General features: G+C 47.8%; 1 protein-coding gene across 1 annotated transcript; it reads right to left on the bottom strand.

Annotated features, from left to right (window-relative positions):
• Nucleotides 1-4396: 4396 nt before the first annotated feature.
• On the bottom strand, nt 4397-5476 carry LOC147963026 (uncharacterized). Its single transcript, XM_087527213.1, has 3 exons — nt 4961-5476; nt 4658-4918; nt 4397-4552 (listed from the first exon to the last, which is right to left on the bottom strand). Exons 1-3 carry the CDS (start codon nt 5474-5476, stop codon nt 4397-4399), a joined length of 933 nt encoding a protein of 310 aa, XP_087383339.1.
• Nucleotides 5477-14919: the final 9443 nt, after the last annotated feature.

Below are 14919 nucleotides of genomic sequence, written 5' to 3'. Positions count from 1 at the left end.
TATTTTTGAATAGTTATGTCCACGGCAACAGGACGACTTGGAGTAGTATCCTGACCTCTTACAACTAAAATTGGATACTTGTTAAAACACACCCAGATAAGAGACAGATACCCCTGGAGACCGCTTTCCCTGGAGAGAGGAGAAGAGGACCTCTGGGCAGGTTATTGCCATACGTATGTGTACAATGATACCATTTACGCTACTCTCTTCTACTGCTGCAAGATGATGGCCGCAGATGATGGTAGTCTTCCATAGGATGAGTTTCTCTCACTTATTCTGACATTTCTGCAGTTTAGTCCACAAATACTACCACATTCCTTTGATACTGATGCATATGTAGTACAAATCTTATGTAAGTCTTGCGAGTACTTTGGATGAGTACTCATCGTTGCTTTGCTATCCTTATCATTCGACCCGGTTGCTACAACAGCTGGTAGCAACGGGGATGTAGGTTATCCCGATGTTGCCTACTATGTGGAGATCGATGACCAGGAGTAGTTCGGAGGTCCCAGGCAAGAGGCCTTGCCTTTCGATCTAGTGTCATTGTTTTGCTCAGCCTTCTTAAGGCAAAACCTGTCTAACTATGTCTGTACTTAGATAATATTTAATTTGATTACTGATGTATTATGGGTCCTCGTGTCCCTGGCTTGTAATATAAAGATTTATGTTTAAATCTCTGTCATGGAGTTGTGTTGTGATGTTGACGTGATTCATCGTTCGTGATCGTGCATGCTGGGTGTATGATTAGTGCACGATTATAAACGGGGGCGCCACATTTCAGTTACCATGCATTTAGAGACGCCAAATGTGTAGAAAATACCCAATTTCCACAACATTTCAACTACAAAAATTCTGTAAATATACATACATATGAAAAGATAATGCCTAAAATTAGCCATTTTCGCTACAAAATTTGGCAAAAACAATTTCCACACCAAGGCAGGAACTAAAAATGTGTAGGAAATGGTAAACAATGGGCCGGAAACAAAAATGCATGGGGAAGGAGGGGGCAGGACCTGGGGCTGGAAGGTGACAAGCGGGCGAGCAGGTTGCAGCCGGGTAGATAGCCGACGATCTCCATGGCGGCGCCGTCTATGCCGACAGCGCTACAGCAGCGACATCCAAGAGAAGAGTATGGCGGGGGGGGGGGGGGGGGGGAGGTTTCATGGGCCATGGGGTAGCTGCACGTGGGAATGAAATGGTGCTGATGTGCGCAGGGGGTCACCGGAGGAAGCCATATCCCTCACTGCCGGCCTGATCCACTTGATGTTTACCGCCGTCGCGGCCCTTGCCGGCCACCACTCGGCGTCGGCTGGGATCCACCTGATGTAGTGCTCCATTTTGGCATCGCCCCTGGTACTTGAGCGCGGCCACCACCGCGGATAAGGAGGGAGGCTTCCGGGAGAGCGGATGTTGCCGGCGGGAAGATACAGCGGAGTCACCTGCTGGAAAATCCCGACGGATGCTGGAGGAGACGACGTGCGGCCGAAGAGGTGGGCATCGGGCGTCCCTAGGGCCCAGCCATGCCACACACCAACCCCCACACCAGCGACCTGCTAGGTATCGTGGGCGGCCGCTTGCCTCATCGTCTAGTGATGGGTGAGTGGAGTTCGTGGGATGGAAATGGGGAACGGGAGGAGTGAGGTGGTGTCATGAGGTGAGTGGGAGGCATTCGTGACGGTTTTCATTCAACCCGACCGGATTTTAGCGCTGACGTGGCTGATTTCGGTGTGGAAGATTTGTGTGACAATCCAACGGCCGGGGGGGAGGGGGGGGGGGGGCGCTCGGGCTGAAATTCGACATTCCTAACGTGCGGCACTTATAATTTGGGAAAAAGAATCGGGGAAACTATTTATATAAATGGAGTAAACAATGTAACAAGTTCAGGTCAAAGAATGTGAGAAAATTTAAATAAGGTAAAGATTACTCAAATTCACTACGCTGTAGTTTTCCAAAAAGTGCCGTCAAATTTAAAAGATAAATTTATTCCTTTTCCCCCGTGGGTGCTTGCTTTGCTAGCTAACGAAGGAAAATAGACACGATGATGACGAGACGGGTGCACCAAATCGGATTGCTTAACTGTTCAGTGTCCAAATCGGATTGGTTCACTGTGCGACTCGTTTTTGACCCCGTTTCAAGACGCGAGGCTAGCTATATATATGCCATGCCTGGGTATGAGTCGATCGTTGTGTTGGTTCCACGACACGATCGATGGAGTCTATAGCCGAGGAGACTTTGCGTGACATCCTTTTTAGGCTGCCGACGAGAGACGTCGCCCGAGGCCGCTGCGTCTCATGGCAATGGCGCCGTATCCTCACCAACCCATCCTTCGTCTACCTCCACAGCCATGCCGCCCACGTCGTGTCCACCCACGGCAGCACCCCAGCGGAGGCGTTGGCGGTGTTGGAGATCCGCGTCAGGGGCATCGGCCTGGACATGGTCGTCCTCAACCCCACCACGGCCAAGGTCATGGGCCGCATCACCGATCTAGCCCCCGCCTACAGCCCCGTCAACGCCTGCAATGGCTACCTCCTCCTCGCCGCGCCCGGGGGCAAGTACACGGATTGGCCGGTCTTCGTCTGCAACCCCGTCACCGGCGGGATGCTAAAGATCTCGCCTCCGCCCAACATCGACCTCCTCGTCAAGTAGGCCATGGCAACTAAGTGCAGAATTACAAGGGCAATGCACAAGTAAACTACCCACATCAGGAAAAGAACTGTTTTCTTTAATTTATTTTCTAACAAAAAGAAACAGGTTAACTGAAGTGTAAGAACATCACATAGCAAACTGCACGGCACTCAAGATTTTCAACCGCGAGACTAATTTCCCCCAACAATTTTTTAACTCAAATTAAAATGCCACTCAGGCACTTTCATCCGTGAGCACTGACACATGCTTTACTTTCCACTCCACGTGTAGTTTCATTTCACCATGCAACCATAGCTAGCTTCAGGACAAACTTGTTATCCTTCCACCACCGTATGTGCTTACTCTCTTATCTTCTATTTTCTTCCTCGTGCGCACAAATCCATAGAAGCTACAACACCAAGATTCGATTGGAAAATCAGAGGAGAAAAAACTGAATAGTAGATGCCTTCATGCGACAGCAGTAGTTGGTTTAGAGGAGGAAGTCTACAGCGAGAGGAATCAGCTCAGAGGAAAGAACCAGCTTGCTAGCGGCGGGGCAGAGGCAACTTGCAGTCAAGGAGCAGAAGAAATGGCATAGAGGTAGCAGCTAGCGACGGAGCTAGCGGAGGCCACGAGCAATATATCGAACGGCCTCCATGCCGCACCACCACCCGCTGCTCTGCTCCAGTAGCTGCTGCTGTCGTGCCGCCTAAGGATCACAGGGACGACGGCGAACGGCTGCATGGCTGGGAGCTGCGCTACACCTTCCATGTGAACGACGACAGCAACGACCCGCCAAGCGGCGCCTGGTTTGACGACGGCAACGACCCGCAGAGCGGCGCCTGGTTCGACGTCGGCGACGGCATGCTGTGTTATAGGTTAGGTGATATTCTCCACCAGTACAAGATCAAGGCAAATGGGAATAAAGCCATAGCGGGCGGTTTCTCGGAATGGGACCATCGGATCCAGCTGCCAGCAACCCTAGCACAGTCGGAATTCGACTGGAAAAAAACTGAGGAGAATCGGTGGGACGTCTATAGCGGCTACCGTCCCAGCTTGCTCTCACCCCGAGTTGCCTTTGCCTCCTTTTTGCCCTCGACGCTGCAAGACTTCGAGCACGCCTTCGTAGATGCTCTGCGGAGCCACCAACAATCAGGGAATAAGCGACGCTCCACCGATCACAACGATGACTCTTCTGTCAAGAGGATTCGTGAGGCAATTTAGCTAACAACAGAGTTTTGCTAGTATTTGTTAGCAAGATTAAAATCCCGGGAGAAACAATTTCATTGCTGCCTTTGCAGCAGCTATAGCCGACGTCATAGCGGCAACCGCAGCAATTTTTCAGGTGGGAGAGATGATTTCTTGAGGTTTTTGCTGATCTCGGAGCCATGCATTTAGAAAGCATTGTCGAGGATTTCGCAGCAGCAGCCATGGCATAGCGGAGAGGCTCCGGGGCAGCTATAGCACAGCTTGCACGGTTATTTTGTGGGGAATTTAATTTCGTGGCACAACCCTTATTTTATTTGTCACCTAAAAAAATATGGAACATAGATAAGATTACACCACTAGTGAATAGGCGTATAGCTTGTGTGTTCAGTCTTGGCAAGAACGAAACTCATATAAACTGCAAGATTTCTGAGATAACAAATAATTAATAGATATATGTCACCCGCTAAGGCATATAGCTTTGAAAACACAAATGTATCATCTATCATGAAATTAAATCGGCTGGTAGATTGACTTGTCATATATATTACTGTGTTTGAATCTAAGAGTCGTCGACGACAGAGTGCTGGCAAACATCCCCATTATCCGAGTAGTCGGAGCCATCTTCTTGCACAACCCCTTCCTCAAAAGAAACCATCCCGTCTTGCCCTTGCGGAGGTATGGGTGGCAACTGGTAGGTATCAAACTCCCTCAAAAGCTGCATCAACATACATGTAGATATTTGAATTATTTAACTAACCACATACAATTAGCTACTTAGACATCAACGGATGTTCTATCAGAAAGTTGATCGGTCACTTACTGGTGCTTGTGGGTCCATATCACGTAATCTCCTGAGAAAAGCAATGATTTCTTGGTCGACCTCCTCTTCCGTCCTCTCGCGGCCACGAATACTCCTGGCGTCAATATGCCCTTTTGATTTTCCTTGGCCGCTCAAGGGGTGCATGGAAGGGTCCTCTTCCAAGAACGGTTGCCGGATGCGGGGATGGAGAGCACCGTATGGAACGGTGCATGCTTTAAGGAGCATGGCGCTGGCTTCGTCGTAGTCATTGGAGTCGGTGGCCTCGATGGCGCTGGCTTCGTCATAGTCATTGGAGTCGGTAGCCTTGATCCCAAGAATTTCCTCCTTTGCCTTTTCCCACAATGCATTGAAATATGGCATCGCAGTATAGTAGTCCTCGTATGCCTCCACATAGCCTTTGGTCCGGTATTCCTCTCGCCAACACTCTTCTTCGAAATTAAAATCATCATCATCATCTGTTTCATTATCGTCTTCCTTGGGAGTCTCCTGACCGTTCTCGTTCTCTTCTGGCGCCTCACAGTCGCGCTCGCTGCTCTCTTTCTCCTCGGAAGACGTCTCGCCGTCGCCCAAGCTCTCGAGCTCTGTCACTATGCGACGGCGAATGGAGCACTCGAAGACCAGGTGTGTCATGACGTCGTCGTAGTGCAGCCGGATCTTGCCGTGCACCGAGAGGTGACGGTCGATGAGGTCGTCGGAGGAGAGGGCGGCTGCCCAGGCGCGGGAGAGGCAGCGGCACCGGTGGAAGTCCTTGGACGGCAGCCGCACGAAGATCTCCGCGAGCACGAGGTCGGGAAGGTGGACCGCCGACGGATCACCCATCGTCAATCGAATAGCCCTCTCCGTGGATCAACAATTTTGGCTAGGTCGACTGTGCGTACGTGGGGGGGTAGATCGATCTCTGATCTCTGGCAATATATAATGAGTACGTACGTAATTGGAGATTAATTGATACCGTGCCCAGCATGGTCGTTTGGTAGCGTAACACGCACGATCTCCAACTCATGTAGTCACGTACGTGCACGACTCAAACATCATAGGCATGCATGTGTGTTGAATCCAACAATTTCCGCACGATACGATATGACGGTCAAGCCCGGCTTTAGGTCCCGATAAATGGCATGCATGTGTGCATATCTTCTTTCATTTTTTTAGGAGGGGGGTGAAAGAAATTTCTTCCATAATAACAGAGTTATAGTAGAGAGGCAGGAGCCCGTCAATACATGGTGGTCCTGGATGTATCTTACCGCGTGCTACGCTTAGTGCGACTATACGGCGCCAGTCGATCTGCTGCCCTAATTTGTTCACGTTTAATCTACAAAGGAATAAACTCTCTCTCTCAGTCATCAGTAACTTGATATCAGACACAAGATGCCAATACGCTGACCATAATAAACCCTCCCTGGACAATGTAACCAATACTTCAAGGTGTCCGATTGTATCACCACTGGTCCTTCTGTGGCATTAGGATTCTAAGATTTAGGAGGGGAAGGTTGAGGAAAGGTGAAACTCATTGCAAAAGAGGGTAAATCGACCACTTTAAGATTACCATCTGGGGAGGTCCGTTTAGTATCCCAAAACTGCTTAGCAACAGTCGGTGATTCCGAATCTTTTTTATTTATGAATATGAACAGAAAAAATTCATTGTATCGTTGGGTCGGAGCGGAGGTTTGGTCTAGAAAAATTAGGAACAAAACGTCTACTCTACCGCATTGAAGTCTATAGCGCTCAAATGGCTGTTCATCTACCTTTAACCTTGGAAGCTACGTTCCTTTTAGTTTTGACTTTAGGGATAATTTTTTTCGCTATCTTCTTCCGAGAACCACCTAAGGTTCCACCAACTGGTCATTGCGGCCCCCTTTTGTGAGGGGGCACCCCTTCTCCCGAAGTTATGGGGCTATTTTGCCGAGTTTTACCCTCTTTTGCAATGAGTTTCGCTACAACACCTGCTGCTCTAGCTAATTGCCTTTTGTAATCCAATAATCGATCTTGGTTAGGATGATTAACCGAGTTATCCAAAAAATGCTGCTGATACATTCGAATAATTAAACGCCCTGTAGAATGGCCTGTTCTCCTCGGTCGGAATAGGAAGTTCCTTCCCTTAGCCGCTACTACGGGAATCGCTTTTGCTTTCTTTTCCTCTAGCTACTAAGATGTTTCAGTTCGAGATAAGCGGACTCGAACCGCTGACATCCGCCACCCCCTTATGGGTGTTTTACGTAGAAATACTATTTTTGCTTATTTTGACGATCCCCGATACAGAAAAGATAAAAAGGGTTCAGGCATTGCAATACGTAGAGTAACTCCCAATATAGGAGTAAAAACAAGACGTAATAGTGTGTAGTAAGTCAATTTATAATCTTTAACACCAGTTTGAAATCCAACACCTGCTTTAGTTTCCGTTTGCCGGTTGACATGGATCAAGACTGGGATTTGTCACTCCGTATGACGGAGAGGTATCACTGGGCCCACTCAGTAATGCATCATCATATTGAGCTCAAAGTGACCAAGTGTCTGGTCACAGGATCATGCATTACGGTACGAGTAAAGTGACTTGCCGGTAACAAGATTGAACGAGGTATTGGGATACCGACGATCGAATCTCGGGCAAGTAACATATCGATTGACAAAGGGAATTGCATACGGGGTTGATTGAATCCTTGACATCGTGGTTCATCCGATGAGATCATCGTGGAGCATGTGGGAGCCAACATGGGTATCCATATCCCGCTGTTGGTTATTGACCGGAGAGTCGTCTCGGTCATGTCTGCTTGTCTCCCGAACCCGTAGGGTCTACACACTTAAGGTTCGGTGACGCTAGGGTTGTGAAGATATGTATATGCAGTAACCTGAATGTTGTTCGGGGTCCCGAATGAGATCCCGGACGTCACGAGGAGTTCCGGAATGGTCCGGAGGTAAAGAATTATATATAGGAAGTGCTGTTTCGGCCATCGGGACAAGTTTCGGGGTCACCGGTATTATACCGGGACCACCGGAAGGGTCCCGGGGGTCCACCGGGTGGGGCCACCTATCCCGGGGGGGGCCCATGGGCTGAAGTGGGAGGGAACCCAGCCCATAGTGGGCTGGGGCTCCACCCCCCAAGGGCCCATGCGGCTAGGGTTGGGGGGGAAACCCTAGAGGGGGCGCCCCCTTGCTTGGGAGGCAAGCCCCCCACCCTAGGCCGCCGCCCCCCCCTAGTAGATCCATCTACTAGGGCCGGCGCCCCCCCCCCCCCCATGGCACCCCTATATATAGTGGGGAAGAGGAGGGACTTCACACACCAGCCCCTGGCGCCTCCCTCTCTCCCTGTTACGTCTCCCTCTTGTAGCATAGGCGAAGCCCTACTACTGTGACGCCCTGCATCCACCACCACGTCGTCGTGCTGCTGGATCTTCACCAACCTCTCCTTCCCCCTTGCTGGATCAAGAAGGAGGAGACGTCTCCCGTCCCGTACGTGTGTTGAACGCGGAGGTGCCGTCCGTTCGGCGCTGGTCATCGATGATTTGGATCACGTCGAGTACGCCTTCCTCATCCCCGTTCTTTGAACGCTTCCGCGCGTGATCTACAAAGGTATGTAGATGCAATCCGATCACTCGTTGCTAGATGAACTCCTAGATGGATCTTGGTGAAACGAGTAGGAAAATTTTTGTTTTCTGCAACGTTCCCCAACAGTGGCATCATAAGCTAGGTCTATGCGTAGTTCTTCTTGCGCGAGTAGAACACAATTAGTTGTGGGCGTAGATTTGTCAACTTTCTTGCCGTTACTAGTCTTTTCTTGCTTCAGCGATATTGTGGGATGAAGCGGCCCGGACCAACCTTACACGTACGCTTACGTGAGACCGGTTCCACCGACTAACATGCACTAGTTGCATAAGGTGGCTGGCGGGTGTCTGTCTCTCCCACTTTAGTTGGAGCAGATTCGATGAACAGGGTCCTTATGAAGGGTAAATAGAAGTTGACAAATCACGTTGTGGCTTTAACGTAGGTAAGAAGACGTTCTTGCTAGAACCCTAATTCAGCCACGTAAAACTTGCAACAACAATTAGAGGACGTCTAACTTGTTTTTGCAGCAAGTGGTTTGTGATATGATATGGCCAAAGTTGTGATGAATGATGAATGATCTATATGTGATGTATGAGATGTTCATGCTATTGTAATAGGAATCATGACTTGCATGTCGATGAGTATGACAACCGGCAGGAGCCATAGGAGTTGTCTTTATTCTTTTATATGACCTGCGTGTCATTAAGAAACGCCATATAAATTACTTTACTTTATTGCTAAACGCGTTAGCCATAGTAGTAGAAGTAATAGTTGGCGAGCAACTTCATGGAGACACGATGATGGAGATCATGATGATGGAGATCATGGTGTCAAGCCGGTGACAAGATGATCATGGAGCCCCAAGATGGAGATCAAAGGAGCTATGTGATATTGGCCATATCATGTCACGTTAATTATGTGATTGCATGTGATGTTTATCATGTTTTGCATCTTGTTTACTTAGAACGACGGTAGTAAATAAGATGATCCCTCATAACAATTTCAAGAAGTGTTCTCCCCTAACTGTGCACCGTTGCTAAAGTTCGTCGTTTCGAAGCACGCCGTGATGATCGGGTGTGATAGATCCTTACGTTCACATACAACGGGTGTAAGACAGTTTTACACATGCAAAACACTTAGGGTTAACTTGATGAGCCTAGCATGTACAGACATGGCCTCGGAACACAGTAGACCGAAAGGTCGAGCATGAGTCGTATAGAAGATACGATCAACATGAAGATGTTCACCGACGTTGACTAGTCCGTCTCACGTGATGATCGGACACGGTCTAGTTAACTCGGATCATGTAATACTTAGATGACTAGAGGGATGTCTAATCTAAGTGGGAGTTCATTAATAATTTGATTAGATGAACTTAATTATCATGAACTTAGTCTAAAATCTTTGCAATATGTCTTGTAGATCAAATGGCCAACGTAGTCCTCAACTTCAATGCGTTCCTAGAGAAAACCAAGCTGAAAGACGATGGCAGCAACTATACGGACTGGGTCCGAAACCTGAGGATCATCCTCATAGATGCCAAGAAAGATTATGTCCTACAAGCACCGCTAGGTGATCCACCCGTCCCACAGAACCAAGACGTTATGAACGCTTGGCAGACACGTGTTGACGACTACTCCCTCGTTCAGTGCGGCATGCTTTACAGTTTAGAGCCGGGGCTCCAAAAGCGTTTTGAGAGACATGGAGCATATGAGATGTTCGAAGAGCTGAAAATGGTTTTTCAAGCTCATGCCCGGATCGAGAGATATGAAGTCTCCGATAAGTTCTTCAGCTGTAAGATGGAGGAAAATAGTTTTGTCAGTGAGCACATACTCGCTATGTCTGGGTTACATAACCGCTTGTCTCAGCTGGGAGTTAATCTCCCGGATGATGCGGTCATTGACAGAATCCTCCAGTCGCTTCCACCAAGCTACAAGAGCTTTGTGATGAACTTCAACATGCAGGGGATGCAAAAGACCATTCCTGAGTTGTTCTCAATGCTGAAATCAGCGGAGGTAGAAGTCAAGAAGGAACATCAAGTGTTGATGGTCAATAAAACCACTAAGTTCAAGAAAGGCAAGGGTAAAAAGAACTTCAAGAAGGACGGCAAGGAGGTTGCCACGCCCGGCAAGCAAGCTGCCGGGAAGAAGCCAAAGAATGGACCCAAGCCTGAGACGGAGTGCTTTTATTGCAAAGGGAAGGGTCACTGGAAACGGAACTGCCCCAAATACTTAGCGGACAAGAAGGCCGGCAACGCCAAAGGTATATTTGATATACATGTAATTGTTGTGTACCTTACCAGTACTCGTAGTGACTCCTGGGTATTTGATACCGGTGCCGTTGCTCATATTTGTAACTCACAGCAGGAGCTGCGGAATAAACGGAGACTGGCGAAGGACGAGGTGACGATGCGCGTCGGGAATGGTTCCAAGGTCGATGTGATCGCCGTCGGCACGCTGCCTCTACATTTACCTACGGGATTAGTTTTAAACCTCAATAACTATTATTTAGTGCCAGCTTTGAGCATGAACATTGTATCGGGATCTCGTTTAATTCGAGATGGCTACTCATTTAAATCTGAGAATAATGGTTGTTCCATTTATATGAGAGATATGTTTTATGGTCATGCTCCTATGGTGAATGGTTTATTCTTGATGAATCTCGAGCGTATTGCTACACATGTTCATAGTGTGAGTACCAAAAGATGTAAAGTTGATAATGATAGTACCACATATTTGTGGCACTGCCGCCTTGGTCACATAGGTGTCAAACGCATGAAGAAGCTCCATACAGATGGACTTTTGGAGTCTCTTGATTATGAATCATTTGACACGTGCGAACCATGCCTTATGGGTAAAATGACCAAGACTCCGTTCTCAGGAACAATGGAGCAAGCAACCAACTTGTTGGAAATCATACATACTGATGTGTGCGGTCCAATGAGTGTTGAGGCTAGCGGTGGCTATCGTTATGTTCTCACCCTCACTGATGACTTGAGTAGATATGGGTATGTCTACTTAATGAAACACAAGTCTGAAACCTTTGAAAAGTTCAAGGAATTTCAGAGTGAGGTTGAAAATCAACGTGACAGGAAAATCAAGTTTCTACGATCAGATCGTGGAGGAGAATACTTGAGTCACGAATTTGGCACACACTTAAGAAAATGTGGAATAGTTTCACAACTCACGCCGCCTGGAACACCTCAGCGTAACGGTGTGTCCGAACGTCGTAATCGCACTCTATTAGATATGGTGCGGTCTATGATGTCTCTTACCGATTTACCGCTATCTTTTTGGGGCTATGCTTTAGAGACTGCCGCATTCACTTTAAATAGGGCTCCGTCGAAATCCGTTGAGACGACACCGTATGAATTATGGTTTGGGAAGAAACCTAAGCTGTCATTTCTGAAAGTTTGGGGATGTGATGCTTATGTCAAGAAACTTCAACCTGAAAAGCTCGAACCCAAGTCGGAAAAATGTGTCTTCATAGGATACCCAAAAGAAACTATTGGGTACACCTTCTACCTCAGATCCGAAGGCAAGATCTTTGTTGCCAAGAATGGGTCCTTTCTAGAGAAAGAGTTTCTCTCGAAAGAAGTAAGTGGGAGGAAAGTAGAGCTTGATGAAGTATTACCTCTTGAACCGGAAAATGGCGCAACTCAAGAAAATGTTCCTGAGGTGCCTGCACCGACTAGAGAGGAAGTTAATGATAATGATCAAGATACTTCTGATCAAGCTCCTACTGAAATTCGAAGGTCCACAAGGACACGTTCCGCACCAGAGTGGTACGGCAACCCTGTCTTGGAAATCATGTTGTTAGACAACGGTGAACCTTCGAACTATGAAGAAGCGATGGCGGGCCCGGATTCCGACAAATGGCTAGAAGCCATGAAATCCGAGATAGGATCCATGTATGAAAAAGAAGTATGGACTTTGACTGACTTGCCCGTTGAACGACGAGCCATAGAAAATAAATGGATCTTTAAGAAGAAGACAGACGCGGATGGTAATGTGACCATCTATAAAGCTCGACTTGTCGCTAAGGGTTATCGACAAGTTCAAGGGGTTGACTACGATGAGACTTTCTCACCGGTAGCGAAGCTAAAGTCCGTCCGAATCATGTTAGCAATTGCCGCATTCTACGATTATGAGATATGGCAAATGGACGTCAAAACGGCATTCCTTAATGGTTTCCTTAAGGAAGAATTGTATATGATGCAGCCGGAAGGTTTTGTCGATCCTATGAATGCTGACAAGGTGTGCAAGCTCCAACGCTCGATTTATGGGCTGGTGCAAGCATCTCGGAGTTGGAACATTCGCTTTGATGAGATGATCAAAGCGTTTGGGTTTACGCAGACTTATGGAGAAGCCTGCGTTTACAAGAAAGTGAGTGGGAGCTCTGTAGCATTTCTCATATTATATGTAGATGACATACTTTTGATGAGAAATGATATAGAACTCTTGGACAGCATCAAGGCCTACTTGAATAAGAGTTTTTCAATGAAGGACCTTGGAGAAGCTGCTTATATATTAGGCATCAAAATCTATAGAGATAGATCGAGACGCCTCATAGGTTTTTCACAAAGCACATACCTTGATAAGATATTGAAGAAGTTCAATATGGATCAATCTAAGAAGGGGTTCTTGCCTGTGTTACAAGGTATAAAATTGAGCTCAGCTCAATGTCCGACCACGGCAGAAGATATAGAAGAGATGAGCGTCATCCCCTATGCATCAGCCATAGGTTCTATTATGTATGCCATGTTGTGTACCAGACCTGATGTAAACCTTGCCGTAAGTTTGGTAGGAAGGTACCAAAGTAATCCCGGTAAGGAACACTGGACAGCGGTCAAGAATATCCTGAAGTACCTGAAAAGGACTAAGGAAATGTTTCTTGTCTATGGAGGTGACGAAGAGCTCGTCGTAAAAGGTTACGTCGACGCTAGCTTCAACACAGATCTGGATGACTCTAAGTCACAAACCGGATACGTGTATATTTTGAATGGTGGGGCAGTAAGCTGGTGCAGTTGCAAGCAAAGCGTCGTGGCGGGATCTACATGTGAAGCGGAGTACATGGCAGCCTCGGAGGCAGCACATGAAGCAATATGGGTGAAGGAGTTCATCACCGACCTAGGAGTCATACCCAATGCGTCGGGGCCGATCAAGCTCTTCTGTGACAACACTGGAGCTATTGCTCTTGTCAAGGAGCCCAGGTTTCACAAGAAGACAAGGCACATCAAGCGTCGCTTCAACTCCATTCGTGAAAATGTTCAAGATGGAGACATAGAGATTTGTAAGGTACACACAGACCTGAATATAGCGGATCCGTTGACTAAACCTCTCCCTAGAGCAAAACATGATCAACACCAGAATTCCATGGGTGTTCGATTCATCACAATGTAACTAGATTATTGACTCTAGTGCAAGTGGGAGACTGTTGGAAATATGTCCTAGAGGCAATAATAAAAGCATTATTATTATATTTCCTTGTTCATGATAATTGTCTTTATTCATGCTATAATTGTGTTATCCGGAAATCGTAATACATGTGTGAATAATAGACACCAACATGTCCCTAGTAAGCCTCTAGTTGACTAGCTCGTTGATCAACAGATAGTCATGGTTTCCTGACTATGGACATTGGATGTCATTGATAACGAGATCACATCATTAGGAGAATGATGTGATGGACAAGACCCAATTCTAAACATAGCATAAGATCGTATAGTTCGTTTGCTAGAGTTTTCCAATGTCAAAATATCTTTTCCTTAGACCATGAGATCGTGTAACTCCCGGATACCGTAGGAGTGCTTTGGGTATACCAAACGTCACAACGTAACTGGGTGACTATAAAGGTAGACTACGGGTATCTCCGAAAGTGTCTGTTGGGTTGACATGGATCAAGACTGGGATTTGTCACTCCGTATGACGGAGAGGTATCACTGGGCCCACTCAGTAATGCATCATCATATTGAGCTCAAAGTGACCAAGTGTCTGGTCACAGGATAATGCATTACGGTACGAGTAAAGTGACTTGCCGGTAACGAGATTGAACGAGGTATTGGGATACCGACGATCGAATCTCGGGCAAGTAACATATCGATTGACAAAGGGAATTGCATACGGGGTTGATTGAATCCTTGACATCGTGGTTCATCCGATGAGATCATCGTGGAGCATGTGGGAGCCAACATGGGTATCCAGATCCCGCTGTTGGTTATTGACCGGAGAGTCGTCTCGGTCATGTCTGCTTGTCTCCCGAACCCGTAGGGTCTACACACTTAAGGTTCGGTGATGCTAGGGTTGTGAAGATATGTATATGCAGTAACCCGAATGTTGTTCGGGGTCCCGGATGAGATCCCGGACGTCACGAGGAGTTCCGGAATGGTCCGGAGGTAAAGAATTATATATAGGAAGTGCTGTTTCGGCCATCGGGACAAGTTTCGGGGTCACCGGTATTATACCGGGACCACCGGAAGGGTCCCGGGGGTCCACCGGGTGGGGCCACCTATCCCGGGGGGGCCCCATGGGCTGAAGTGGGAGGGAACCCAGCCCATAGTGGGCTGGGGCTCCACCCCCCAAGGGCCCATGCGGCTAGGGTTGGGGGGGGAAACCCTAGAGGGGGCGCCCCCTTGCTTGGGGGGCAAGCCCCCCACCCTAGGCCGCCCCCCCCCCCTAGTAGATCCATCTACTAGGGCCGGCGCCCCCCCCCCCCATGGCACC

Source organism: Triticum urartu, chromosome 6A (assembly GCF_056163025.1).
Source record: "Triticum urartu cultivar PI428250 chromosome 6A, HENAU_Tu73, whole genome shotgun sequence".
Taxonomy (NCBI): Eukaryota; Viridiplantae; Streptophyta; class Magnoliopsida; order Poales; family Poaceae; genus Triticum; species Triticum urartu.
The sequence above is the reverse complement of the archived record's forward strand: the minus strand, read 5'-3'. Positions and strand labels throughout refer to the sequence as shown.

Bases quoted from the DNA above. Each gene is read 5' to 3' on its own strand.
- LOC147963026 (XM_087527213.1), bottom strand. From the start codon at position 5,476: ATGGGTGATCCGTCGGCGGTCCACCTTCCCGACCTCGTGCTCGCGGAG. The intron at 4,919-4,960 runs GCTACCGACTCC...AGCGCCATCGAG, and splicing joins AGGAAATTCTTGGGATCAAG to GCCACCGACTCCAATGACTA. The intron at 4,553-4,657 runs GTAAGTGACCGA...ATGTTGATGCAG, and splicing joins ATATGGACCCACAAGCACCA to CTTTTGAGGGAGTTTGATAC.